The following is a 27,035-nucleotide window of genomic DNA, read 5'->3' as shown; positions in this document are numbered from 1 at the left end:
CCAAAATTGTTTAAAGGCATAGTAATCTTAGTGTATGTAAACTTCTGACGTTGAAGAAAGTAATGAAAAATAGTCTTAAAAAATCCTTCTCTCATGCTTCTGGCATGTAGCAAATATAAAAAATTGTGGTAATCCTAACGGACCTAAAACAGGAAAAGAGATTGTCTGATTTCATGTCAGACAGTGAGGAAAAAAGCATATGTGTCTTTTTATATAGTGTATGTAAACTTCTAGTTTCAACTGTATATGAAGTAGTTAGTAACTCAACCCCCACCAGCTTCAACAATAAAATGCTGCATACACAATGCACCCTTAGTAATATTCCAATATTCCAATATATAATCAGTAAGTGGAAGTAGTATTCAGATCTTTAAGTAGCAGTAGCTGCTTAATTATAAAAAAATACTACTTTATATGTAAACATACTGCATTCACAAAATGTACTTAATAAAATTACAGTAGCCTATTAGCAGCAGTAGCCTACATATTTAAAATACAAGTAAAACTCATTATGCAAAGTAGCAATAGGGGGTTTATATACATTTTATTATTGATGCACATACCTGTAAGTAGCATTAGTTTTGCAGCTGGTCGAGGTGAAGCTAGTTTTAACATCTTTTAATACTGTTGGGCATTTTCATGAATAACATTGCATCATATTGTATAAGTAACTTATCATAGCTATCAAATAAATATAGTGGAGTAGAAATCTAGAATAAAATGAAAATACTCAAAGTAAAGTAGTAGTAGTAAGTAAAGCACACATACCTCAAAATTGTACTTAAATACAGTACTTGGGTAAATATAGTAAGCTATTTTCCACCACTGTATAGGTTACAATAAATATAATAAATAAATAAAAACACCCCTAAAGATACCATTTTGCGTGACTTACACATGGTGATTAAAGTTTGTTACTTCCATACTTATGTAAAACTTATGTAAAAACATGAATGCAGCACTTTTACTTGCAACTGAGTATTTTTACATTATGTTGGATTTCTACTTTTAAAGTATCTGAATACTCTTGCCATTACTTCCTAATGGTATAGTCTTGGTGGTATGGTGACCCTTCTCATTTAAGACAAGGGTACACACACATTGCATGTGTATACAGAAAGTATAGAAATTCTACATTTTACTGAGAATTTATAGGCAATTAACGTTTTATCTTCGGGTTTTCTTGCAGCTGGCAACCACGCTCCTGATTTCTGGACTTTTATCTCTGCGGGATAGTTTTTTTTACGTGAAACAAAACGTACGTCTCTGTCCGTTTCATTAGCTTACGCTCTGTTTTTCGTCCTTATCTTCTTACGTAAGACCGTTTGAGAATACAACATCGTCGTACGAGACACTCCAAGCAATCGGTGAGGGGTTTTGTTGGTCATGGAGGAAGAAGGTAAATAAAAGAGGAGCGCTAATAACTCACGGCGGCTGCTTTGAGACTGTTATTACCAGGAGGTTTGTCACTGCGGCAGCTTTTGTTCTGATACCTTTATTAAATCAGACGGAAAGGACAGACCGGAGAGGAGGGACTGTCGCTTCGGCTTCAGCAGCAGCTCTCGGCGGTGAGGTGAACATCATGCTACCCGCTGTTGATGCCTCTGTGGCTACATACAACAGGAATGATCTCTGCACTGGCCCGACAGCAGCTAGCTAGCACCGTTAGCTAACGCTAGCTACACTCCTACACTCCACAACTATCGTTGAAAGCCAGTCGTTAATTCTTGAAATCTCCATCGTTTGACTTGCCATTTAATGAGCAGCCTGTTGGCTACATAAGAAGAGATACGTTGAGTAATGTTAAACGAGCTAACGTTGCTGTTTCTGGCTGAACCTACAGTTAGCTTCGGGCATAACAGTGCTATCATTGTACACTCACTGCTCCCAGTCAGTTAACTAATTTTACACATGACAGCAGTCAGACAGTTAAAACATGTGTAGGAGCACCTGAATGTTGCTTTCAGGTGTGCATAGTTTAATTATTTTCTAGGACTGAAAAAAAAAAGTCACAATACAAGTGAAATATATGTAACTGTGCAGGACAAAACAATACAACCTTCTTGTGGTTTGGTATGTGTAACAGATAAGTGAGCAAGTAACATTAAGCAGGTGTCACCCTGGCCTATCTGTGATAGTGTGTGTATTAATATCTTTGTCTAATCCTCTTACTTTGACCCTAATCATCATACAGCAGCTGTTTGAATCAGTTGGAATAAAATATTCTTAAACCTATTGTCTAGACCATCAGAGCGATGAGCTGTGCAACTGTAGAATGGACTCTCTTGTGTGTTTTTTAGGTGAACACTGCTATAGTAGAACAGAGTGGAGTGAAGTAGAATTTAATTAATTAAATTTCTATTCCTGACATTTCATTATGGAAATTGTTACCATTACGTATTCCTCCAGGGGGGTTAGAGAAGTTGAGTAGGCCAGCATGTACAACAATTTGTCAGCTGTTCATCCCTGGGCCTGGATATAGGTCAGTGAGTTGAGCAGCAGAGTTTTCTCATGGACCACATTCAGTCATTCACAGTATAAGGGACTACATCATTGTAGGAGGATTTTTATTGATTTGCTTTTGGAGGATCAGGTGAGTGATCATCAGATAAATAAAGACAAAGCAGGACTTAATATTGATGGTGGGTTGTGTTTTATTTTGTTTTATTTATTTATTTTTTTGGCTGTATTGTTTTTATACTAGTCCTGATATGTAGAGTTTTGGCACCAATACCAAAATGTCAAGTCATTTGTTGAGCAGCTCACTAGGAAATATAAATAATTCTTTCTACAAAACATTTTATTGAATTGATCAAAATAAGCCAAATTGGTAAATGTTTCAAGAGAAGAGTACAAGAATATTGCCTAAAATAATAGTCTGAAATTAATTAAATTATTTAAATGAGGAAATATCAAATCTAACAATAAGTTAACAAGATGACCAGACCATTAGAGAGCAGCTTTTTTTTATATAATTGGAGCTATGCACATATTTCTTTTGGTCAAACCAAAGAAGTATTTAAGTTCTATACCCAGCCTTGTGTGATACAAATCATAGTCTGTGATTTTATGGTGATATCTTTAAATGCTGTCTTTTTCTGATTGTCGTTCAAAACTAAAATTATGTAAAGTTACCAGACTGGCTGAGTGAAATATGCAGTAAATGCCTGTGCCTGCCGGGCCATCATATCCACATTATTAATGGTTCACTCTAAGCTGAGAAATGAGACGGAAAACAGCAGATGGAGCTTGAATGTTGTTACGTGACTATGTGTGCTGTGTGAACACCCTCAAGATTTCACCTTGCGTGGCCTGTCAGCCCTTAACGGGTTCAGAAACATGAAGAAATGTTTTTAGGGATATTTGTACACAACAGTAAGAAAGATTACCTGCATTAATAAGTGTGTATAATATTTTTTGGTGCTGAATTAAAACATCCTTTAAGGTTGAATATTTAAAGTTGCCAAATGTCACAGGTCTTGCGTCTTGCATTTTTAACTTTTTTTTGAAGATAAAAAGCTTTTCATGTTGGCAGGGCAATTCTACAGAGGCAAGTTTATTTGTGCAGAATGCTTCATTTTATTTTTGTATAATTTGTAGGTGGGGGCCTGAACTGCTGTCCTCTTCATTTGGGAATTAAACCCAATACTGTGCAGTTAACCTTTAGGATGTTCTTGAATTTATCAACACTATTGAGTGATCCAATGCTGTACTTCAGTGAATAGCCTAAAAAATGCCTAAAAAATATGATGCCATTAACTTCCTTGAACACAGACTGAATTGAACTGTCCAAAACAAAAAAGAATAATGCATCTATTCATCCTCTTTTCAGTTCTCAGGTGGTCTGATTGGGTTTGCTTCATCCTTGTGTTGCCATGGCGATGCGGGAGTTGGTGGAGGCAGAATGTGGGGGAGCCAATCCCCTCATGAAGTTGACCAGTCACATGACCAAGGAGGGGGGGGCATGGCGGCACCGCTCAACACCTACAGTGAGTAATTTGTAGATATTCATTAGTAGTTCAAATAGCTGAATTTATCAGCTGAAAATCTTCCTACAAAGTCTGCTTGACAACAGACATGGCAGTAGTTGTTTTGTAACCTCGTTTTTTCCTTCTTTTTTTCAGATTCCCCCCACTGCCATTGAAATTGCAACTGAAGAAGAGGTCAGTGCTTACATTCCTTTACATATTCAGCACATTGTTCTGACTGTGATGTGCTGTAACATGTTAAATAAAAGCTCCAGGTGTGTGGCTCTGTGTATACTTGGTGACATTTCTTAGCATAGTGTCTGAAAAGTAGAAGGATCTTTATTAGCTGTAGTAACATGTTTTTATTTTTGCTTCAGCTGGTGAATGAGTTCCTTCAGGCACCCCCACGACCCCCACACACATTTGACATGGGTCAGCTGTTGGAGGAAATGCAGCAGATTGACCAGCAGAATTACAGACAAGCTCCACAAAGAGGTACACTTGATTATAATTATTATTTTTATTTTATTTTACATACCAGCGACATGTATTTTCTTTAGTGTTTGTATGGCTGCTCACAAACAGTTTTCAGCCTTTTAAGCACCACATATTTCCATGTCACAGCTCCAGATGTGGCAGCGTTGGCCCTCTCTGGTGACTGGGCAGCCGAGTTCCTCTCGGGTCCCGACTCTGCCTCTGCACCAGGGCTCACCGCTCTTGGTGATGCAGCAGATGCTGATTGGACGAGGGAATTTATTGCTGAGGCTGCAGGTAGCTTGAGTTTGTTATAGCTTCTCTTTCATGCAAAATGTGTGTTTCACTCTTGAAACGCACACTTTGCTTAATGCGCATTTTTCTGGAGTCATCAGTCATCAGTTTTTACTGACATCAGAGCAAACTTACCATGGATAAATCCTTTTATTTTTGCATTGTTTGTGATTTTTACAATGTGCCTCTCTGCTGTGCTATTTATGTTTTTTTTCCCCCCCTGCTCCAGATCCTGGACGCTGGGCAGAGGAGTATCTAGAGCAGTCGGAGGAGAAGTTGTGGCTGGGAGACCTGGGAGACAAGGAGAATGAATGGTTAGAACAAGGGATGGGAGACATGGATAGAGTGTTGAAAGCATGCAGATGCAAAATGGCTTATATAAAAAGCTACTCCAGTGAAGCATAGGCAAGACACTTATGGGGGAGTAAAAGAGAACAGGGGCACAGGTAGACAAAGGAGAGCAGATTTGAATGCATGTATGGACCTTGATGGTATTCTCGTCTTCTTGTTGAATGGATGTGTCTGTTGAATTAAAAATTTTCAAACATGTCTTGTCTGATGTTAAGCTCATCCAAAGAAAAGCCCTGTCAAAAGGCAATGAAGCATCTGAGCAAGAAGTGAAAGCTAATGGATAGAATGTCAGCATTACAGATGTCTAATCCTCAACATATCGCACTGACGTCAAAATAACTCACTTGCACAACAATACAAAGTACAGCCTTTGATTTGTTCCAGCTTATATATGTAGAATAAAATCAACAGTTCCGTCTTATCTTATAATTTAGAGTATAATACTGACAGTTTTTTTGTTAATCTGACAGGACAAAGGAGTATCAACCAGGAGACGAGCTGAGGCAGACGGCCAATGAGCTCGTCGCAAAGGTTGATGACCCCAAGTTACAAAACACAGAGGTGAGCAGCGACTTAATCTGTACTTGACAGCAAGTGGATCCTTTTTATACCATACGTCATTCCTTTTTAACATATCTATCACCATATCCTTTCTCTTTTTCTTTAACATTTTGTTCCTTGGAAGCAGTGATAATGTTGATGACTTTAGTTTTTTTGTGGTTTTTCAAGGTTGTTATCTTAGTTAGAAAGAAAGTTGTTGCTTTAGAAATAAACTAGCAGTATATTAGTATGAACCTGAGCAATTAGTAATGGCAATGGCTTTTTTTGTTGTTGTTGTTGTTGTTTAGTTCCTGCAATTCATTAGGCAGATTGGCGAGGGCAGTGTGACAGTGGAGAGCAGAACAGACAAACAGCTCACAGATAAAGCTCAGGCCGAGGAGGCTCAGAACTGGGCCTCCACCCTCAACCAGGTACGAGTCACTGCCCACTGAGGAGGGGGATGGTTGCAATTGGGAGTACATTGGGGAAGCACATTGGTTCACTTTTGCACAGTATAGGCTATGTCTAGTGACTCATCACCCCAGCATCTGATGCAGAGTAACATTTTCCACAAATGTAACCAAAAGCAGCCACTTCTCTCCCTGTAATATGAAGCTCAAGGCTGTGCAGCATTGCAGATGGAATTTGTTCTGCAAAGTCAGGGCTCCTATTATCTGCTTCCCCTCTTATGCATTTAGTTATATATTCTCATGCATTTCTATGTATGTGTATAATCAAGCTCTGGTTATTCCCATCTTGACTCAGTTCTTTGACTGTTCAGTTCTGGCAGAAAAGATTAAAAAACATATAACTGTTCATTATGTCAGGTCTTTATGAAAAACATTTTTTTTGGATTTAACTAGATTTCCCCCTGAAAGTATAATACTATGGAAGCAGATTTTCACCAAGAAAATGGAAATAGTTTAAAAATGAGATTTAAAAAAAAAGGCTAAAGATTAAAGAAATACTCACCATAATGAGATGGTCAAAATTATGAGATAAGGTAAAGTTTTAACTCACTAAGTCAAAATTATAAGATATTATGTCAAAACTTCAACTTATTATTATTACATAAATGTATTTCATAATTTTGACTTGGTGAGTTAAAATTTGGCAGAAATGGGCTTCCATTTTATAATGTGCATGTGTAGCTCTCAGTCCTGTTTCTGATTAATATCTGCTTAACTTTCACTTGTACTTTTCCCATTTTTTGACCTGCCTTCAAACTCTCGGCTTGCCATTCCCTCAATTAATAACCACCATTCATCTACTCCTCCTACTACTTAAAATTACTCCTCCGCCCACCCCTCCAAAAAAAACCACCTCACCAACCGCTCCCTCCTCAAAACATTGCCCCATTCCCCACCGCCACCCCTCCTCGCCTCCTGCCGTAGTTCCTGATGGAGACGGGAGGTGGTAGTCTTCCCTTGGAACCCCCAGAGAGGAATAAGAAGATTGAAAAAGTTAAAGCTAAACAAGCAGAGCAGTGGGCCAAGGTCGTCAGGCAGGTAGGACCTCTGTGGTCTTGGCAGCGATAGGTATTTTTATTTTTAGCAGCAGTTGTTGCTATATTTAAATTTTGCTACTATTTGCGCTTAGAGTTTTTTGTCCTACAAATAAACAGTAAGATGTATTCAGAATTTAAAGATTTTGCTGCTGTTGAAAAGTCAGTATATAATTAGGAATAAATGTAAGTAAGTAGGAGAAAATTAGCTTTTTTTATGTGTTGTTTCTTCTTTCATCTTTTCCTCCTTTCCATTCACTTCCCTCCATATTTTTCCTGTTTTAATGTCCCCATCCTCAGCTCTAATATAACATGTTTCATAGACAGCACGTGCCGACTCATGCATCACTGTCATTGCTCTTCAGGTGTCAGAGGAGTCGGCTGAAGCCTGGGTAGATCAGTTCACCGCGTCAGGGCCGGATTTCCAAGAAGCTAAAGCTGCAGTGGAGGTGAGACGATAACCAATGAGCTGAAAGTACTGTATTTTAATTGGGAGCAGTTGAAATGTACAGGTAAGATCACACGGTGTCCTGGAAAATTGAAGTTTGAAACTTGCCTAAACAATTTGCATCAACATGCCCTTGATAAAGTAACTTAATCCTGTGTTGTTGTTGTTGTTTTTTTAAAAGCACTGTCTACGAAACACCATCAATCAAAAAGGTCAAACATGCCTATAATACATGATGATGTGTGATGTGAGGAGACTGTGAAGTAATGATGTGTATCTGTCATTTTGTCAGAGTGATGTGGATTTCTGGGAGAAGCTGCAGCAGGAGTGGGAGGAGATGGCTAAGAGGGATGCAGAGAGCCATCCCTGGCTGTCTGACTTCGATCAGCTACTCAGCAGTTCTTATGACAAGGTACCTGTCAACCTGTTCAGAACAGGCATCTGCTGAGAAGGATCTGTTTACATTGCTTTTCATGACGACCGTCCTTTGTTAAAACAGTACACATAGAACTACTCTCAGCAGCGTCCGTGTTTTCCTTGTGTTTGTCCCAGGGGTATCAGTTTGAAGAGGACAACCCCTACTTATTGCACCCGGACCCTTTGTCAGAGGGAGTGAAGAGGATGGAGGCAGGGGACATCCCGGGTGCTGTACGGTTCTTTGAAAGTGCTGTACAGAGAGAACCAGACAACCAGCTGGTGAGACTCCTCCAGCATGTGGTTTCATTTCCATTTTTTCAGTCTCCAATTTTTTTCACCCTCTTATTAATAGATTTAAAAACAATCCAGGAAGTCTCCTTACTTGTAATTTGACTCATGTTTGTTTCCCCACATAATTTTATTGTAATGATTCTGTGCTACATGTTAATTTCTTTTCATTAAATTTCAGGCTTGGCAATATCTGGGAACCTGTCAGGCAGAGAATGAGCAAGAATTTGCTGCCATCAGCGCCCTCCACAGGTCGGACATCAGAATTGCAAAATGCTTGTATAAACCGTCCCTTCAGATGCACGACAAATGCCTTGTATTTAATAACACATCACAGCATACAAGTAGTGTCACCTCTTTTCTTTGTAGACATTGTTTGGAAATCGTAAACGTTTTGATATATTATTATCTATACCTATTCTGGAATTAGTCCTGATTCACTTGTATAGGCTCACACTGCTTTTCTCTTTTGAGTAAATGTTCATGACAAAATTTACATAGTTGGATGAAAAGCAAAATGAGTCAGTCATGGAAATTGATTCTCTCCTGTTAATATGAGTGCATGGTGATCTTCCAGCTCAGTTTTTTGTGTCTACAGTCACCACGTTTTCCAGTTTTCCGTCTTTGCATGGGTTCAGCTAAAGCTCTAACACCAAAACTAAATGTTAGATATTGTACTTGACTAATTGTAAAATATGACACTAATAATCAAGTATTTGACAATTTCTAACATTTTCTCTCTCAATTAAAAGCATGTCATTGTTTAACAACAAGATAATGCAATTCCCTTTTGACTTTTTTCTCTTCTCATTGCCTGTCTTCTGTCATCAGATGTATAGAGCTGAAGAAAGACAACCTGACTGCTCTGATGGCGTTGGCTGTCAGTTTCACTAACGAATCGCTGCACAGGCAGGCCTGTGAGACTCTCCGTGACTGGCTAAAGCACAACCCAAAATACCGTTCTGTGTGGGAGCAGAATGAGCGTGAACGGCAAAAGGATGGCGCCAGAGAAAGGGAGAAGGAGAGGGAGAGGTTCGGGTCACTGCTGCCAGAGTGAGTATCACACACATTCAGAATAAAACAGACATTTAGTAAATCTAAAAATGTTTAACATATTGTATCAAATTCTTCTGACTGTCTTTGTGTTTTCCTCTTTCTTTTTCTTTTTTCCCCCCTGTACAGATCTTTATTTACTGATGTCCAGTCCCTGTTCCTGCATGCAGCGAACTCTGACCCCGCTCAGGTGGACCCCCAGCTGCAGTGTGGTCTGGGAGTTCTCTTTAACCTCAGCGGGGAGTACGACAAGGCGGTGGACTGTTTCAGCGCTGCTCTCTCTGTCACACCACAGGTTAGTGTAGAAGCAAATCCAGAGATACTAATGTCTGTCTTTACAGTGCATGCTCTGTTTCTGAGCTCTGTCTTTTTTTCCCCCCTTTTGTTTCAATCAGGACTACCTGCTGTGGAATAAGTTGGGCGCCACACTCGCCAATGGGAGCCGCTCAGAGGAGGCAGTGGCCGCCTACAGGAGAGCTCTGGAGCTGCAGCCTGGTTTCGTCCGCAGTCGCTACAACTTGGGAATCAGCTGTGTCAACCTGGGTGCACACAGGTGAGGGAGGAATCCTTTGGTTTGTAGATGTGTATTTTGATTGAAATCAAATTTATCATTTTAACCAAAAATGACCTAACCGACGGTTATGTAGGTAGAAATGGCTCATTCTATGGTAATAAAAACATATAACTGTTCATTATGTCAGGTCTTTATGAACCACTGAAAATATAGTTATGTTTATTGTATTGCATTTCTGTAAATAGATCCTCCTAAATATTACACTCTGAACCTTTTAAAGGGGATATTTTTTTGGTTGCAGTTACCACGTTTACACTGACTGCTTGCTGTTACATTAGATTGATTCCATTAATGATTTACACCACTTTCAGACACAATACAAAACAAATACTGGGATGGATGGTCCCAAACATAAGCTAATATACTGTATATCTTTGTGTAAAATGTGTGAAATTACCATTAAGTATGCCCTGGACAGGTTGTCAGACTTTGAAGTTTTTGAAGTGGGTTTGATTATTTGATAAAAGATGTAGTTGTTTTGATCAGGTATTTCTTTGTAGAGGCTGCAACACACAGTGTTAAAGAAAAAAACTACTTTCAGGTTTAACAAAATCACTTTGCTTTAGTTTTTTTCAGAGAAAAAAATACTATCATGTTTTTCTTTTGTTCGTTTCTAATTCAATACCAGCAAATTATCTTAATACTTGTGTTACTTTTAATTGGACTTGATTGTGCTTTCTTGTTGTACCTAACCCTGATGCAATGCAGTTGCTTTTCCTTCCACTAGATGGCAACAGCAGTTTTGTAAAATACACTCAGTTGCCAGTTTATTAGGTGCAACTAGCTAAAAACAATGCTGTTTAATTCAGCAATAAATCACAACACAAAAAATACTGACTTTTATGAAGGTTGCTCAGGTTTTGTTGAAAATGTTTCAGAGAGGTGGGAGAATAAGGTAATTTATGGTCATTTTGGGGGCTGTAGCTGAGTGAGTGGTGGTGTTACTAATAATAAGGTAGATAACACCTTTCTCAGAAAAGTACCTTAATTTGATTGTTGTATTTGATAATTACATTATACAGTTATTATATATTGCTTCAACTATTAAGCTGTATTAATTTATTTTTGATTAATATCAGAAACTCATGTAAATATGGTTCTGGTTACTTTAGCTAAAATTAACTGTTGTTCATCCTGTCCTGCTTTCTTTTCCTTTTATTCTCAGAGAGGCAGTGGAACACTTCCTCGAAGCTCTATCTCTACAGCGCCAGGCTGCCGGGGACGGAGCGAGAGCTGCAAGGGGGCCTGGAGGGGCAGCAGCCACCATGATGTCCGACAACATCTGGTCCACCCTGCGCATGGCTCTCAGCATGATGGGAGAGAGCTCTCTGTACGCTGCTGCTGACCGTCGGGACTTGGACACATTGCTGGCTCACTTCTGCCAGAGGGAGGTGGACGGTGGGACTGAATGAAGACCAGCCAGGGGGGAGCTTATTGAGTGTGAGTGTGTTTCACTGGGAGGGAAATGTTTGGGTGACTGAAGCGGGGAAGAATTGGAGTGGTAACGGTTTCAGAAAAACAAAGGAGGAAGACACTGTGAATTATCCACCATCCTAGAGACATCATCTTTTGTTCATGTGTGCGTAAATGGCTTCTATCAAATATTGCAGTATTAATCTCTACCTGGAAGATGCAGCCAGCAGTAATAAAGTCACTGTATCTTATATGTTTGATGGTGCTCATCTTTCCACCTATTTGGTTAATCAGGAGAACTGGGTTTAATGAAATGTCACTTTTGTTGATTTTAAATCTGTTCTCAATGAAGATAAATTATGAGTGACGCCGTTCTGTATTCAGTAAGCAGCAATGTGGACGGTTGAGTTTATCATTACACTCAATGCTCTTACAGTCTTTCTTAACAGCAGGTTGTTGATTCAACTGTGTACTCACTATGGTTATTTTGATTAAAGGTACAATATTGCTGTGACATTAAAAGGAGTACTGCTTTTCGTCAAAAGAGAAGGATTAGGCTGGTCCAGAGTACAAACACTAAGTGCTACAGCGGTTTGTTTTTCTTTCCGTCTTTTTTTACTTAATTAATTACAAAAACATTAAATTATCAGCCAGGATAATGAACTGACGACCAGCAGGACTGTTACTGTTATGATAAGGTGTGTGTGTGTGTGTGTGTGTGTGTGTGTGTGTGTGTGTTTTGGGTTGGGTGGGGGACATTAATCGTGCATCGGATAATTGTAATATCATTGAGGATGATTTCTCTGGGCTCCTCCCTCTCTAGCTCTTTTTCATATCGCTCTTGTAAAACAATTTGCTTCATTGTAAAATAATGCTACATGCCATATTGTGTATTGTAACATAATTGTTGCACTATAATTGTTTTCAGGCTAGTTAAATCCTGACTGCAATGTTTAATATAATATTCAGCAATAAAGCTTTGATTCCAAACATCTGGTTTGTTTTTCCCATTTCTGAATCAATGAACAAAGTGACTTGGCTTCTGTGACAAAAAATATGCAGAACTGAAAAGACTGTTATATAACAGATGGCAGAATGAATTTCAAAGTTGGAAAGGCATGCAATAAGAATATAAATCTAAATTATTTCCTGCCATGAATAATGATAATGTAAGAAACTGTACTTGTGTTTTGAGTATTTGTTAAATTTTCTTTAAATTGAACTGATCATAAAATGTAAACCGTAAATCCAGGAAATGTGTCTATTTTAAAATTAATGTATTTATATCTTTAAAGAGAATAAAGTAATGAAAGAATAATTGTAATTATCTTGATTAATGAGCTTTTGATTATTTGTATTTACTTGTATTTTATAAATGCATCGGTTTTATGCAAATATATTTATATTAGCTGTTGAAATTTGCATGATTATAACCTTTAGAGTCCTTTAGAAAGGGCTCTGATTATAACTAAACACTATGCAGTAAACGTTAAACTGTTAAAAAATTAAACTGCGACTTTTTCAAGATGCATTTCCACAGATAATTCATGATTTATTCTTGTGCTTGTTATGTCCCTAAAAAGTATCCCTTTATTAAATCTTGTATTTCCCTTAGGCAGTTTGAATAAGGAGAGGCGTGTTTCAGGGGGATTGCTCCACAGTTACTTTTTTCCCCCAGTTGTGAAAAACAAAAGATGTATTTAATTCAACTTTCAAATTTGTTATTAGCAAAACGCCACGCCCAGTTGTAGAACGCCGTGCTGTAAGCCAATCAGCGCCGAGGAGACGGAGACAACGCGCACGCTGATTGGTTCATTTAAAAATAACACGCACGCAACCCCGCCATTTAAATGTTTTAAAAGTCGTGTGTTTCCCCTTTCTGCTTGTACCAAGTGAGGAATAAGTGAAAGGAGGACTAGCCGCACGCCTGATTCTTCGCCTCGTACAAAGGTAAGCCAGAGAATATATCTGAAACTCTCCACCATGGATGATGTCGGTTAAAATAACGTTAGTGCAGTCTGAACTCATTATGGTCACGTTTACTGCCTCAATGTTCCAACTTCACCAGATTTTAAGAATGAAATGGGGAAACTTCACGCTAACAGATCTTGACTTAGCTAAGCTAGCTTGTTGTTATCTTGCTAGCCATATGTTTAATATTCAGCTAACCATTGATATATCGAGACATAGACTAAGTAATGCAAGTAGCTTATGTAAACAAGCTACTCTAACTTGAACTCGTGTTATGTAAGTTATAAATGTTGTAACTTACCAGGTGAAATTATGTTCCAAAAGTTAGTTCTGTGTCATAATGTAACGTTAACTTATAGGCACTCATTTAGCTGAATAATAAAAATGAGCTACAAATCAAACAGTTTTGTTTCAGTATTTTATGCTTACTTTATCTTGTTTATATGGAACTGTATTTTTTTACAGTTCACACACACGTGATACTAACTCTTACAGTTGACTGGAGAGCCTCTCTATCTATCATGTTTTGTGTTCTTGTGTTGCTTTTATTATCTTGATGTGGTAGAAAACTGTTCTGTTCTATTTACCCGTGAGCCAGTTAACCTTAAATAAGCATCATGGGATCCAGTGAGAGCAAGATGGGTGTGTCTGCACCAATAAAACCAGAACCAGCCATCAAAAACAGCCGAGTCAGTCATATAATAGATCCACGCTCTCCTTCAACTGGAATAGATCGTACACCCATTCAGGTACGTTACCTGGCTGATTTCTTACAAGACACACTAAGAGGTTTGTGTATTATGTGAGTGGGAGGGGGGGCATTTAAAAACAAGATAACCGTACCAAATATGTTTCCTAGGTTGGAGGGCTTGTGTCTAAAGCTGTTGGTGAGGTGAAAAGTGAGTGTCCACTGGCGTTCACTGATCCCCGCTCACCTACTGTCGGCATTACACGCACCCCTGCCAGAGAAGTCATGAGAGGTAACTATTTGAAGAATAACTTTCAGCTTTGCTTTTTTCACCTGCAAAATACCCTATAACATGAGGATCTGCCATTTGCTCCTACAGCGACAGTTGGGTCATTCGCTCGCCGTCTGGGCATGCTCTTCCACAATGAGTCTGAAGGCAAAGTCCCTGAAGCCCCTAAGAAACTCTTCAATAATGCAGTGGAGGGGGACGCCTTCAAGGGCGAAGAGTTGGCTTCCACTGAGCCCCTCCTGAGCACCCAGACCTTCAACAACTTCGGCTCCTTGGCTGAGCACGCTAACCTCCTGGCCACCCCTGAACTGCCCACTCTCCAAAGTGTGGTTAACTCGAGCCCCTTTGTGCTTCTTGAGAATCCCCAAGTGGAGGTGGAGATAGAAACTGAGGCAGACATTAGCCTGGAGGAGGCTGAAGAAGCAAGAGAGTCTCCTCTTCACAAGAGACTGAGCATGAGCCTGATAACTTGCCATGAGGGAGCAACCTCATCCCAGATATTCGCTGAGGTGCACCGTGACAGTACTTCATCCCCTGTGCCTAGTGTGGAAGTGGAGCCACTCGGGGATGGTGTGGATCACTCTTATGCCCTTCCTTCTGTCACTGTTGAACCAGAGTCCCCTGTTGAGCCCTCCCTACCTACGGATTCAGATGATTCCCCAGCTCAGGTGTCCCCTGCACAGTCAAAGGAAGCAGAGCAAATGACATCTGAGGAACCAAAGGAGCTTGTTAAAGAATCGTCTTTGCCTCCTGCAGCCGCTCCATCAGAGCCACCCACTGCTGCCAGCCTAGAGCAGCCACAGCTCTGCACCGGCATCCGCTGCCCCACCTTTGACTCAAAGAGCCCCAGTCAAGTGGTGTTTAAGCCACAGTGGTTGGGCAAAGGTTTTATCACCACTGGGCTAAGAGCTAGAGGAGTGCAGGGGCACGGTGGAAAAGGAGGCTCCTCTCCTCTTGCTGTCCGTGTGGCCGTGAAGAAAGTAATCAATGAAAACAAGGGACAGTCTGGAAAAGTGAAGCAGAAAGGTTTGTAGAACATCTGTGGCTTCTCGTTATGTATGACAACAAGAGGTTTTTGCTTGAAGTTTCCTTTCTTTTCAAGGTACTGAAGGCCGCTCCCCACTGCAGATCCTTAAGGAGACCAACTCGCCCGGTGACCAATGTCGTCAGGTACTTTTTATAAGCATGCACATACTGCTAGTGATACCTACTCTTCTTGTTTACTGAAACTTAATTTAACACAGAAATAGCTGAGCTTATGTGTTCTCCCACCTTCCCAGATGAAGCTGAAGGTGTCCACCCCAGAGAAGCAGAGATTTGGACCGATGGACCGCAGAGTGCTGGCAGTGTCTCTGGATAAGGAGAATAGATGATTCACTGCAGCAGCTTGTATAGAATCCTGCCACTTTTATAACTCTAAACAAGCTCTTTTGTGTACAGCTTTCTTCTTAAACTGACTTTGTGTCTGTGTATTTTACTTCAACTGTTTCCAGACTGTTTTGTCTTTTTGTAAATATAAATAAAATTATTTGCCTTGTTAAGCTTTGAACTAGTTTTGCCATTGTTTCTCTCCTTTTTTTTTTTTTTTTTTCTCCTGATACTTTTTATAACATTTTTTTTTTCTACACTTATTATGTAAAATTTTTAGTCTCTGCACAAACGGAATAAAAGCTAAACACTATTTTTGTCAATTTTGTTAAATTGCTACTGCCTTGCACCTGGCTTTGACATTTTCATACCTAGGGTTGCCAACTGTCCCGTATTAGCCGGGATATCCCTTGTATTAGGCCTAATTGACTCGTCTCATACATGACCCCCCCTTGTCCCGTTTTTTACTACTACTCTGATCTAACCACAGACTGATGCAGCAGTGCTGATCACGACGCTTGACAATGATCACAGACACCGGTCATCATCCAATCACATCCTCCCCTGACGCGCCTCAGTAAACGTTAAGTAACGTTAAATGCTGCTACTGGAAGCGGCAAGTGAAGCCTCGTACGTGTCTCACTGTCAAACATGGACTCGGCTAAAACTGCACCGACTGTCTTGTTATGCTAAATAGTGCGTGTTTTCATGACTCCAGTGTTGTGAAGATTCATTTGGTAAGAACGAAAGCTGATATGACGATGAATGTTTTAGGACCAAAGACTGTGCGGGATATCCTGAATTATCTATCCCCGACTGAAGGTGAGCCTGTTTTACTCTTACCACCCACCCCTCAAACAAGGGAACCGGAAAAATGTTTCTACTGTGCGTGAGATCTTTTTTTTTTCTGCGTCTGGAGTGCGGTGCACGTTACTTGACTTATGAAGATGTTGATGAAACTGCAAATGGTATTCAAGTTCTGATGAACTGCCTGAAAAAGCATGAACTGGAAATAAAAACTGCATAAAACACATCGCAAGTAGCTATGTTCTTTTTAGTTTGTCATAACTACATGAAGGGGATAACCTTTTGTAACCTACAGTGCAAGTCAAGTATTTTGTATTGGACAAATAGTAAAGGTAACAGGTAGAGGTTTAATTAAATTACTGTTAAAGTTACCTGCTGTAAATAAATTACTAAACTTACTGTATATTTAATTAAGAGATTAGCCGTCATTATGAAAAATTGCTTAAAACAATACACTGTATATTCACACAAAACCATACCCACACTGCTTCAGCAGGCCACCTTTTGTCCCTTATTTCATAGTGACAAATTTGGCAACACTACTGGTGGCAGTTACCAGTTCAATTAAGTTCCACACAAAGACAATATGCTTTTATCCAAACATCTACATTTCTTCATGGACTGAAAGTAGTAAAGTTTTTTTTCATTGTAGTATTTGGTGTAAACCGTTTCACTTGCATCTTCTAAAAGTAGTGCTTCAGAAATGTCATATTTTATGCATTACTCCATATCCATTGGGACTTAAATATAAAACTAAAGTCAGCATGTCAGAAATAAACACTAAAGACTTGGGTAATGTAGAATAATTTATTAGACAGTCTTTAAGAAAGGTAGTATTGCTTTACTTTGCACAGTGTGTATCCAGTGGAAAAGAGGCAGTCCAAATTCTAGTCAGAACTTAGAATTATTTTTTTTCTGTATGTACATAAACTGTCCTTCAAGTTTATCTTGTACCATGCTGAGGAAAAGGTAAGCGGTCATATACAGATTCAAATGTATTGCTCATGTGCACACAACAGACATTACCATCCATATAACACTCACACAAAGTCCTGTCCTGAGACAAATGGGTCATTTTATTTTGTAAGTGCTTAGTGAACCATGAAAAACATTTTATTATCCCATTTGTCAGTTAAACATTTTAACCAAAGCACTTTTCAGGTCTATCTACCCAGGGGTTAGGCCAAATGATGAGTTCTGGTAAATATTGTCCATCAATCACATACAAAACAACTCAAACACTAATAAAAACATATGCAAACTATAACTCCATTTTAATTAAAATTAGAAAATGAAAAGAAAGTCAAAGTAAGCATCTAGGGAATCTACCAAAACTAAGAACAAATGACAGTCTGAGACAAAAATTGCAAATGCTCATATTTGCATATGACATAACTTATGCTTTGATATAAAACACAGTATATTGGTATAGCTAGTGTGAACCTACACAGGCTGTAACTTGACACATACTCAATTCTATCCCATCCAGTGTGCTACCATTTGGCAACTGCTTTCATTGGGTGATCTCTGAATGTCTGCGATAAATGTGCATGTCATCGATTTTAACCGCAATATAATAAGCTATTATAAGAGGAATGATCTTTTCTGAGACCCCCACCCCTTGTCCCACCCCAAATTCCCCCATAAAGTGAGAAGAAAGGTGAGAGCGTGATGTGACAGAGAGAGGAGAAAATCTTCACATTACAACCCCTCTCCGACATTAGATAGAACTTGGCACAATTAAAATACCCTCTTCTCACCCTATGCGCTTCCTCTTCCCTCATCCCTCCTTCAAACTCCAATTTCTTATCTTCACTTTCTCCCAGGCAGATGTTAACTGCTCTTTTTCTGCTCGCTGGTGAGGAACAGCCTCAGTTCCATATCTTGAGGAAGCTGTCCCAGGATCCTGTGCAACATGCCATGCCATCTGAGGACACTCCGATACAGCTCACTCTGTTGTCGTGACCAGCCAGCACTCCTGGACCACGGCACAGAAGAAAAAAACATGACGCAAGGTGAGCAAAGTACCCCTGAAGTTACTCAGATGCAGAACACCAGAACACATATCAGGAGGCACAGTGGAAGTGTTAAATGCTTTAAAATCACTTGCTAAATTCACTTTATCATCTCTATTTTACACCCGTACTCACCCACTCTCTCAGCTTTAAGTGTGTCCCAGATGTTGACGTTGAAGTCGTCATAGCCAGCCAGTAACAGGCGGCCAGACAGGGATGGGGCCAGGGAGGTCACCCCGCACATGATGCTGGAGTCCTGGTAAGTGATAAGCTCCTGGTCGGCTCGCAGGTCATACAGCTTGCATGTGGCATCATCAGACCCTGTTATCACTGCGTTACCATTGGGGAAGAACTGGGAGAAAGAGAAGTGATTAGAAACTGGATCTCATTTGAGCCAAAAAGTTAGCGCTCTGATGCAGATGTGAGTTAGAAATTCTCCTCATTCTTACCCCAATCGCGTTGATGTCACTCTCGTGGCCTCCAAATGTTTGTCTGCAGGTGGCCTCCCTGATGTCCCACAACTTAGCTGTGAAGTCACACGCCCCTGAGATGAAAAATTTAAAGTCTGGGGACACAGCCAGGGACATGCAGTCTCCCTGGTGTCCAGCAAACACGGTCTTCTGGGTCCCTGTCTCAATGTCCCATAGTACACTAGAAGGAGACAGACCAAAGACAATGTTTATTTCCATTTTAACTATAGAGAGGGAAGTAGAAACATACTTTTTAGTTAAGTTAATCCTACTATATTATTACCAAGTGCAGTCTCCAGAGCTGGTGATGATCTCACTGTCACTGAGGAAACGACAGCAGGACAGGTAACCTAGTCAACCGAAGAAATACCATATGAGGAACCTCAAGACACAGGACTCAGTCAAGTCCAGCATAACAGCATCAGTGGCTTCATCAGATTTGATTTCCAAGCTGTGTCGTCCTACCTGTGTGTGCCGCCAGCTCACGCATGACCTTGACGTTGCCATCCTTGCCCTTGAGGTTGTAGATGGAGCACATGTTGTCCAGACCGCCACAAGCCACTAGGTTCCCTGAAGGTGCATAGGCACAAGTCATCACCCACGACGACTTGAGAGGGATGGCATTCACCTGGGGACACACAAAAGACAGGTGAAACACCTTTAACTTTAATCACTCAATCTAAAGCCACAAACACTTAAAGGCCCTGAAAACGTGTTTTCTTAATCAGCTTTTTAGCATAAACGATGGGGTCCTACATGAACACACTATGCCTAAAGTACATTGTGGTTATATAACATTAGAGATTTGCAATTTTCTATTTTCTGTCTGTGTGGGTGGGACTCAGAAAATAGTCCCATAGTATGCTAGAAGGAGACAGACCAAAGACAATATTTATTTCCATTTTAACTATAGAGAGGGAAGTAGAGACAGTTAATCCTACTATTTTATTACCAAGTGCAGTCCCCAGAGCTGGTGATAGGGTGTTTGGTTGCTGTCAATCATATATGATCAAACCACACCCACACAATCCTGAAGAATCAGATTGACCAGTGAGTGGCAATTCTTAATAAATAATTCCTAAAGATGTCTTATTAAAATTTTTTAGCGATTTCTATTTTATAATATTTCATGTTTTAGATTTTTTAAAGATTTGAAGCAAAGTTTTCAGGGGCTTTAAGTAGTTAGGTGACGTATGTATGTAAATGTGTATTTTTCACATCCTGGCTTCACATGGTGTACTTTTGCTACTATCTACCATTACTGTATTTACAATACACCTCTCGTTTTCTCCTTCCTCCTACCTTGTTGGTTGTAATGCTGTCCCACACTATGAGTTTTCCATCTTGTGAGGCACTGACACACAGCCTGGTGGTAACAGTGACAGTGATTAAAAGAATGACAGAGTGAAAGAAGGAGACATGTAAGCTTAAGTGTCAGCAGAAAAAGTAACAACATCAGGCGTAAGCCATGTTCCTATTAATTCATCCATTTAAAAATTAAGTGTACTTCACAAATCTAATTTACCAATGAGAATTCCCTCATGCATTAATTGGCTCTCTTCACTCTAATGTTGTGCTAAATTTAATAGAAGCCTATCAGATCTTGGCTGTGAAATAAAACAGCAGGTGAGCTTTCAATTTGTGTACAATATGCTGTGTATTTACGTGGAGTCAGCGCCCCAGTGCATAGCGTAGATCTTGGCAAGGTGACCCCTTAGTGTTTTCCTGGTCTTCAACTGGACACGGCCCACCACGGTGACCCCTGCTGCTGCTTCTTGCAGTGTGGTGTCCTGCACCGCCTTACGAGCTGCCTGGAGAACAGACACAAACACGGGTAGTCAGGTTACTGCCAGTGTTGATCTAAGATGTAGTTTTGAATAGTTATAGACATTTGGAGAGGATAAAAACATCTAAGATAATTTCTTCAGGTGTCACAGTGAATAGCAAAGCAGCATAATGTCAGTGATAAGTATTGTGGATGGGCCTACTGACAGTGATCTGGTCTTTAAGACTGTCCGCCTCCTTTCGCAATTGCTCCATTTCACCCATGGTGTTGGTTGTTAGGCACTGTCACCAATGGAGACAGGAGGAGATGGCAGGAAAGCTGATAATCCTGAAATGGAGAAGAAAAAGAGAGGTGGGGAGACAACAACAGAATTTAGTTGGCAAGAAAACAGCTGTGACTCGTACATTTATTTTCCAGTAACAGCACTCCCTGTACAAATACTTCATCATGCAATTTTACCTGTACCTACCTGAGCGGTTTGAGTTCTCCCTAGCTCCAGTCTCCAAGTAAGTGCTATTTTGCAAGTCAAACTGGCCCTCATCTACTTTGCAAACTTTCATGAACTCGCAGGAGTGCACACAGAAACCCACAGAACACACCTACACATGCATTCATGTACGCGTGTACACACACAAACACACACAGGCTGTATGAATATTCAAACATGACATTAACAGCGACATTATTTGTTCTTCAAAAGATGTGACACTTGTTGGGAGCACACATCCTCACCCTGAATGTACACACAAACCAGTATGTCCTGTAATAATGTCATCAGTGTATCACCTCTCACTCCTCAACAAATTCACAACAGTCTTGCGCCATTTAACACTCCAGTGAGCTCTCGCCTAATGTTGATGGCTATTGAATTTGGTAATGTCGTGATTAAATGAGCAATGTTTAGCAGTGAACCAATCGCCTAATGGACAAACTCATGCAGCGTGACAAATGTAATCAAGGCACAAGTGAAAAGGCAGAGTCACGATCTCGAGCTGAATTTACAGAAACAGAATAGTTCAAAGAGACACGAAACACAACCCTAACTTCGTAGTAAAGCAGCGCAATATAACCAACCTCAACAGCAACACCCTCCTCCTCCTACTCTATTTGTGCAGATATTACAGATGAATTTTCTTTCCTGAAAATAAACAATTGTCATGCTGCTATTTCCTTTATCTTACCTTGAAAACTGATAGGTGGGAATACTTTTGTTGATCTTATCATATGCGTCCCTGCAGCAATCTCTCTCCCTCTCTCTTTCACTATTTGAATGAGTGTCCCTATCAAAACACATGATCAAGTGTGGATTTGCCTCTAATTTGTTTGAAGTGAAAAAGGACAGGAAGGACGTGAAGGAGGGAGTGACTATGTAAAAGAAAGAGATTTGCTTTAATTGTCTGCCACTGGGCTCTATCCTTTATCCATCTGCAATGCTTAAAATGACTGGAAGATGGCTTAAAATGTGTTAAAATGAAATTAGAGTGCTGATTTATGGCCTTTATAGCCGTACAATGCTCCAAACACCTCAGCAGCTACAGTATGAGTGTTCTGCCTTAAACAGCTGATGACTACATTGTCCCTGAAGTTGGTAACAGGGGATTTTAGACCTTTGTTCCAGATGGGAAATTGCTTTGATAATGAGTGTTGTAATGAATGCTTGAGTGTTCTAGTCGTGCTATTGCCCTTTTGCCATTCTGTTCCCGGGACCCTGCCATTGTTCCATGTGATTAAATGACTGCTAGGGGTTGCTGGGTGGTGAAGTGCATTAACACAGTCAGAGATGGAGGGAGGGAGGGCGGGGAGGGGTGGAGGGTAAGAGGCGAGGCAGGAGAGTGAGTTTAAATCCTACTGGCTGAGATTTTAAGGGAAGCCTTTTGAATCAAATCTGCTCTCATCCGATTACTGACTGCTCTTTGCATCTGGATAAGAGATGGAGAAAGGGATGGGGGGGCTCAAATGGAGGCGGTGGAATGGGAAGCAGAGAGAGTTGTGAGAATGGGAGTGTTTTCGCCGGGACTGGGCCTTTGAACTTGACTCTGACCAGCGACTGTTGTGCTCTGCAGTGTGCATCTTTAGTTCCTGACCAGTTACAACTAATAGTCTTGCATTCTTAGAATATGGCTCTTGTTTATTTGATTAACATAAGTGTAGAGTAATTCCTTTTGTGTTGTAGCTCCATCTAGCCACATAGTCAGTTAACAGTAAACTAACATACTGCATTTGTACAAGAGTTGGGCGATATGAAGATATATACTGTTAAACCAAATAAATTTTTACAATAAAGTTTTATACTGCAGTAGCTAACTGTTTGGTATATCTGGGTGTACAAGGAGGTTGTAGACAAAATCTATGACGATGATGAAACTTGACTATATCACAACATATATCAATATAAAATTGCTTACACCCTAATAGAGGATTTTTTCCATATGGCCCAAGTCCAGCATAAACTAAGAAGCTCTTTTCTTTCTTCCTAAAAGTCTAGACAGTCAGTATTTAAAAATAAAATTTTACCAAGATTTTACACCATGGATGATATATCCACATTACCAACTTAACATAGTTTTATCATGCAGATTATATCTGACAGTCAGACAACAATCAGATCAGATTATCAATCCACACATTGTATACTGATCCCATGTAAATCCCTCTGTTGTGTGTGCCATAAACACAAGATAAAACACATGTAAGTGCATTTAATATGTGACGACATTGTGAAAAGCATCTCCATCTTTGATATCTAGATATTTTATTAACATACATCCTAAACACTTCATCAAGTATTAAGTAGATGATATTGTAAGCATGCGGCACTCAGGAATTAACTTTTTGGGGTATATCATCATGACAGTCAAATATCCTTTCAAGCTTCAGGATTTTGCCAAATTATTATTAGATGTTGATGAACTCAATTTTTATCTGACCCCTTGAATCTGATTCATCATCTGAGGAGCATGACACAACTTCACAACTACCAAGAACAAAATATGTAAACAACAACATACGACCATCTACTCACCAATTAGGAGACTCTTCTCAAGGTGTTGGTAGTTCTTGAATCAGTTTTCCTCCAGCGGTCCCCCTCTGGTCCTTGTCATAAGTTCAGCCCGGTTGTTACCACACTTTCTGCCTCTCATTCACTTTTGGTATCACACACAGTGGGATATTCCTCCGTCACTCACTCTCTCCACTGCTCCTATGAGGAACAGATGAGGATTGGAGGGATGAAGAGAGATCAGTGATGAGGGGATAAACCCTGGGATGGACAGAAAGAGAGGTGGAGGAGGGGAGTGGTGTGCGGTGGGGGTAAAAGAGACAGATAGGGAGATGAGACGGTGGGGGGAACCAAACAAGGTGCAGAGCATGGTTATGGGGTCACAAGACATGAGCTGGGGTGAATCCGAATCAAAAACTAAGAGATGGAAATCATGGAGGGGAGGGGAAAGAAGATAAATAGAGGACCTGGGAACATGGCTTTTTATGGTGCTTAGGTAGTCTTTCAATGATCTATGACTGGCAGGAGGGTTTGTGTTTTGTAAACCCGAGGTGTAGCTAATATTAGACAGTTTCAGACAGGGTGCAGATCCAGGAGAGAGGTCTTTCTGGTTCATTCTTACTATGCAAACACTACCAACAGGCATGGACATATACTGACTGTGAAGGATGTGCTGCTCTGTCCTCTTTGTCAAAATAGCATTCATTCTCTTTTTCTTTGTTATTTGAGACCAAATGTCAAGTGTCTCCCTGCTTGGCTCAAATACCCATAGTACAGGACCTTAGAACAAAACAAAACTCCTCTTTTAATTTCCACCCTTGGCCGTTAGAGAGTGCGCACCTTACTGCTGTTGCATATTATCTAACAGTAAATCACCTGTATTAGTTATGAAACAGCACAGCTTGCACTACCTATCATGAGATAGCACTTTCAGGCCGAAGGGTGGCTCTCTGAGTATGCCACATTTCATCCACAAGGCCTGGCATAAAGCTCCTTGAATCAGTTTCCACAGTGGCCTGAATAAGATACTGAAACCCCTTTTTCATTAGTAAGTTTGACTTTTGCCTTTTGTGGAATCCCAGCTGATTTATTAAAGGATGTGCTCGTCCACTTCTCCTCCTACTCATTCACATTGGTCCTTCGACAGTCAGGAGAGTGAGTCAACGGCTATGTTTACTTATTGACATGATGAAACAAGCTATAAATATGTTAATTATATCAATAAATTTGACCATCTAGTGGTATGTAAAAGTACACAGTTTAGAAAGTAACACATATGATTTTGCATATTGCTGATATCTGTAACTCTTTAGTATGCTGGAGTTAATTCTTCTTTTCAAGTGGACACACATGACACATATGCTAAATAGAAAACCAAGTAAAACACATTGTGGGGAGATGTAGGGTCTGAATTCTTACTAGTGCCCAAGATGCTGCTGTAGGTGATTGTGACCTCTGACCTCCCTGTAGATGGTGGTGTTGGTGGGGTTCCTATAAGGCTCAAGCATCACATTACTTTTTGTGCAAACCCTTAAGGAAAAAAAGATTTGGATGATTAAACAGCATCATTGTGACTACGCAGTGTGAACCTCTGTTTGTGTGTTTGCACGCTTGCCTACACACATGCACTACAAAAGGCTTGTGTTGTGTGTGTGTGTGTTGCCTATCTGGGTTTATTTTATGTTTCAGTTCTGTAGTGCTCACTCAAGCATGATGACGACACAAGCAGGTTGACTGAGCTGGCTGAGCTGACCCTGGATATTTCGTAAAAATGGAGTTGTGGCACTGTGAGCCACGAGATGGAGCATAAACTGAGAGAAAACCAAAACGAGGGGCAAAGGATTTGTTTGCACAGACGCAGGCCAGGATAAAGACACACACACGGAGACTGTTATGTTATTACAAGGTATGTTATGTTATTTTGGGTTACTATTTATATCATAACAGCTTTTATATTATTATTTGTAGCCTAGATTATAACCAGGATTGCTTTAGTTCTTCTACTGTTTCTAAAGTCATATGTTGTTTGTACCATTAAATTATTAGGAGAGTAGATTTTGTTTTTAGTCTTTAAAGCCCAGCAAGGGTCACTGAACCTTTAACCTTGTTTTGAATAAATGGGGTAAATGGTGGGGTGGGGAGGGGTGAATGGATTAAATTACATATCAGACAGTCACAAACAACTATAGTGACACGAATGTAGGATACATTCACAAATGTTGATCCTCCTATTGAATGTCATGTTGTGACTACACCTAAAAGTAATCATCCTACAGGAAGGCCAGAAATCATCAGCAGACAGCCGATTAGTTGTTTGGGCCACAAATATTAGGATAATTAATGTGCAGAAGTGCAACATAAGGCGTGAGTGATCATTTCAACTACTAGTACTCGTTACAAAGAGCACTCACACTATAACGATAACAGGAGCTTGTGATTTCAGTTTTATAACTACGCTGTTAGGTCTTACATAATTTCTGCTAATCATATAAAATATGGACAGATGACGTCACACCGCTGTAAATGTCATGCTTTTCTACGTGTAATTAGAAAAGCAGACAGCCAGGTTGCTTAGTGTGACGATATGTTAGGTGCATTAAAAAAAACATAACACCTACTTAAGGGAAGACTAATGCAGACTTTTATGTTCCTGGATGGTTTCAGTGTGTGAGGGAGGGAAAAGGTTAAAACCAAGGCTCCATTAAATAGGCCTCCCGACCCAATTCTTCCACAGCAGGGGATTATAACACACGGGGGAATGAGAGTGTTAATATGGGCCATAAACAGTACTTGACTCAGTACCTAATGCACTACACGCAAGCGGAGGAGGGGGCTAAAAGGAGGCACTGGTTGTAATGGGAAGGATAAGATGGAAGGGGGTGGTCGAGTGTCACTCCGCTGGATGTGAATGATTAAATGATCTCTCGCTGGATTACTATTCCATATTCTAAATGGGAGATTTTTTAAGCTTCATAAACAAATGCACTCATTTATGAGGGATTAACAGTAATCTCTCTTTCTATAATTTTCCCCCCGTGCACCTCTCTCTCTCTTCTCTCTCTTACTGCTTCAAACTGTAGTTTCTGATGTACTGCGCTAATGTAACTACTTTCAATGTCCTACTGCTGTGCTGCTGTCTAATTGCATATCTTAGCACGTGCTTCTACTCTTAACAGAAAGGAACAGACTGAGAAAAGTATTAACTCTGGTTTTTGTTTTTTTTAATCAGCCGCCAGATACAGAGGGTGTGAGATAATCACGTAATAGATTACACAGCCTCGCTTTGACTTTTCTGGCCCCTTTTGTCCTCTCTTTGCTT

General features: G+C 40.1%; 3 protein-coding genes and 1 long non-coding RNA gene across 9 annotated transcripts; 3 read left to right on the top strand and 1 right to left on the bottom strand.

Moving 5' to 3' along the window:
* The first annotated feature begins 1,333 nt into the window (after positions 1–1,333).
* pex5 (peroxisomal biogenesis factor 5) lies at positions 1,334–12,316 on the top strand. 3 transcript variants are annotated; one of them, XM_046044581.1, is made up of 16 exons: positions 1,334–1,573; positions 3,833–3,989; positions 4,125–4,163; positions 4,346–4,463; positions 4,593–4,739; positions 4,966–5,050; positions 5,558–5,648; positions 5,936–6,058; positions 7,497–7,580; positions 7,872–7,991; positions 8,132–8,275; positions 8,466–8,536; positions 9,116–9,337; positions 9,467–9,632; positions 9,733–9,890; positions 11,077–12,316. In XM_046044581.1, the coding sequence occupies exons 2-16, from the start codon at positions 3,876–3,878 to the stop codon at positions 11,321–11,323; spliced, it is 1,929 nt and encodes a 642-aa protein (XP_045900537.1). In that variant the 5' UTR covers positions 1,334–1,573; positions 3,833–3,875; the 3' UTR covers positions 11,324–12,316. The 3 variants fall into 3 exon arrangements, with proteins under 3 accessions (XP_045900537.1, XP_045900536.1, XP_045900538.1); XM_046044580.1 differs by having other exon boundaries at positions 1,335–1,568; XM_046044582.1 differs by lacking the exon at positions 5,936–6,058 and having other exon boundaries at positions 1,335–1,568.
* Positions 12,317–13,131: 815 nt separating this feature from the next.
* Positions 13,132–15,821, top strand: cdca3 (cell division cycle associated 3). 2 transcript variants are annotated; one of them, XM_046046158.1, is made up of 6 exons: positions 13,132–13,274; positions 13,894–14,044; positions 14,155–14,275; positions 14,363–15,298; positions 15,375–15,442; positions 15,553–15,821. In XM_046046158.1, the coding sequence occupies exons 2-6, from the start codon at positions 13,913–13,915 to the stop codon at positions 15,643–15,645; spliced, it is 1,350 nt and encodes a 449-aa protein (XP_045902114.1). In that variant the 5' UTR covers positions 13,132–13,274; positions 13,894–13,912; the 3' UTR covers positions 15,646–15,821. The 2 variants fall into 2 exon arrangements, with proteins under 2 accessions (XP_045902114.1, XP_045902115.1); XM_046046159.1 differs by having other exon boundaries at positions 13,197–13,274; positions 13,890–14,044.
* A 2,311-nt stretch (positions 15,822–18,132) lies between these two features.
* On the bottom strand, positions 18,133–25,217 carry gnb3a (guanine nucleotide binding protein (G protein), beta polypeptide 3a). 2 transcript variants are annotated; one of them, XM_046045294.1, is made up of 10 exons: positions 25,136–25,217; positions 23,741–23,917; positions 20,925–21,045; positions 20,598–20,743; positions 20,235–20,298; positions 19,398–19,560; positions 19,216–19,282; positions 18,912–19,113; positions 18,598–18,814; positions 18,133–18,425 (listed from the first exon to the last, which is right to left on the bottom strand). In XM_046045294.1, the coding sequence occupies exons 3-10, from the start codon at positions 20,979–20,981 to the stop codon at positions 18,319–18,321; spliced, it is 1,023 nt and encodes a 340-aa protein (XP_045901250.1). In that variant the 5' UTR covers positions 20,982–21,045; positions 23,741–23,917; positions 25,136–25,217; the 3' UTR covers positions 18,133–18,318. The 2 variants fall into 2 exon arrangements, with proteins under 2 accessions (XP_045901250.1, XP_045901249.1); XM_046045293.1 differs by lacking the exon at positions 25,136–25,217 and having other exon boundaries at positions 23,741–24,135.
* On the top strand, positions 18,278–25,791 carry LOC123968485. 2 transcript variants are annotated; one of them, XR_006824472.1, is made up of 4 exons: positions 18,278–18,462; positions 18,610–18,721; positions 19,453–19,581; positions 25,406–25,791. It is a non-coding gene; the product is annotated as an uncharacterized LOC123968485 (long non-coding RNA). The 2 variants fall into 2 exon arrangements; XR_006824473.1 differs by lacking the exon at positions 18,610–18,721.
* Positions 25,792–27,035: the final 1,244 nt, after the last annotated feature.

Source organism: Micropterus dolomieu, linkage group LG03 (assembly GCF_021292245.1).
Source record: "Micropterus dolomieu isolate WLL.071019.BEF.003 ecotype Adirondacks linkage group LG03, ASM2129224v1, whole genome shotgun sequence".
Classification (NCBI taxonomy): domain Eukaryota; kingdom Metazoa; phylum Chordata; class Actinopteri; order Centrarchiformes; family Centrarchidae; genus Micropterus; species Micropterus dolomieu.
Note: the sequence above shows the minus strand (reverse complement) of the source record. Positions and strands in the feature narration are given on the sequence as shown.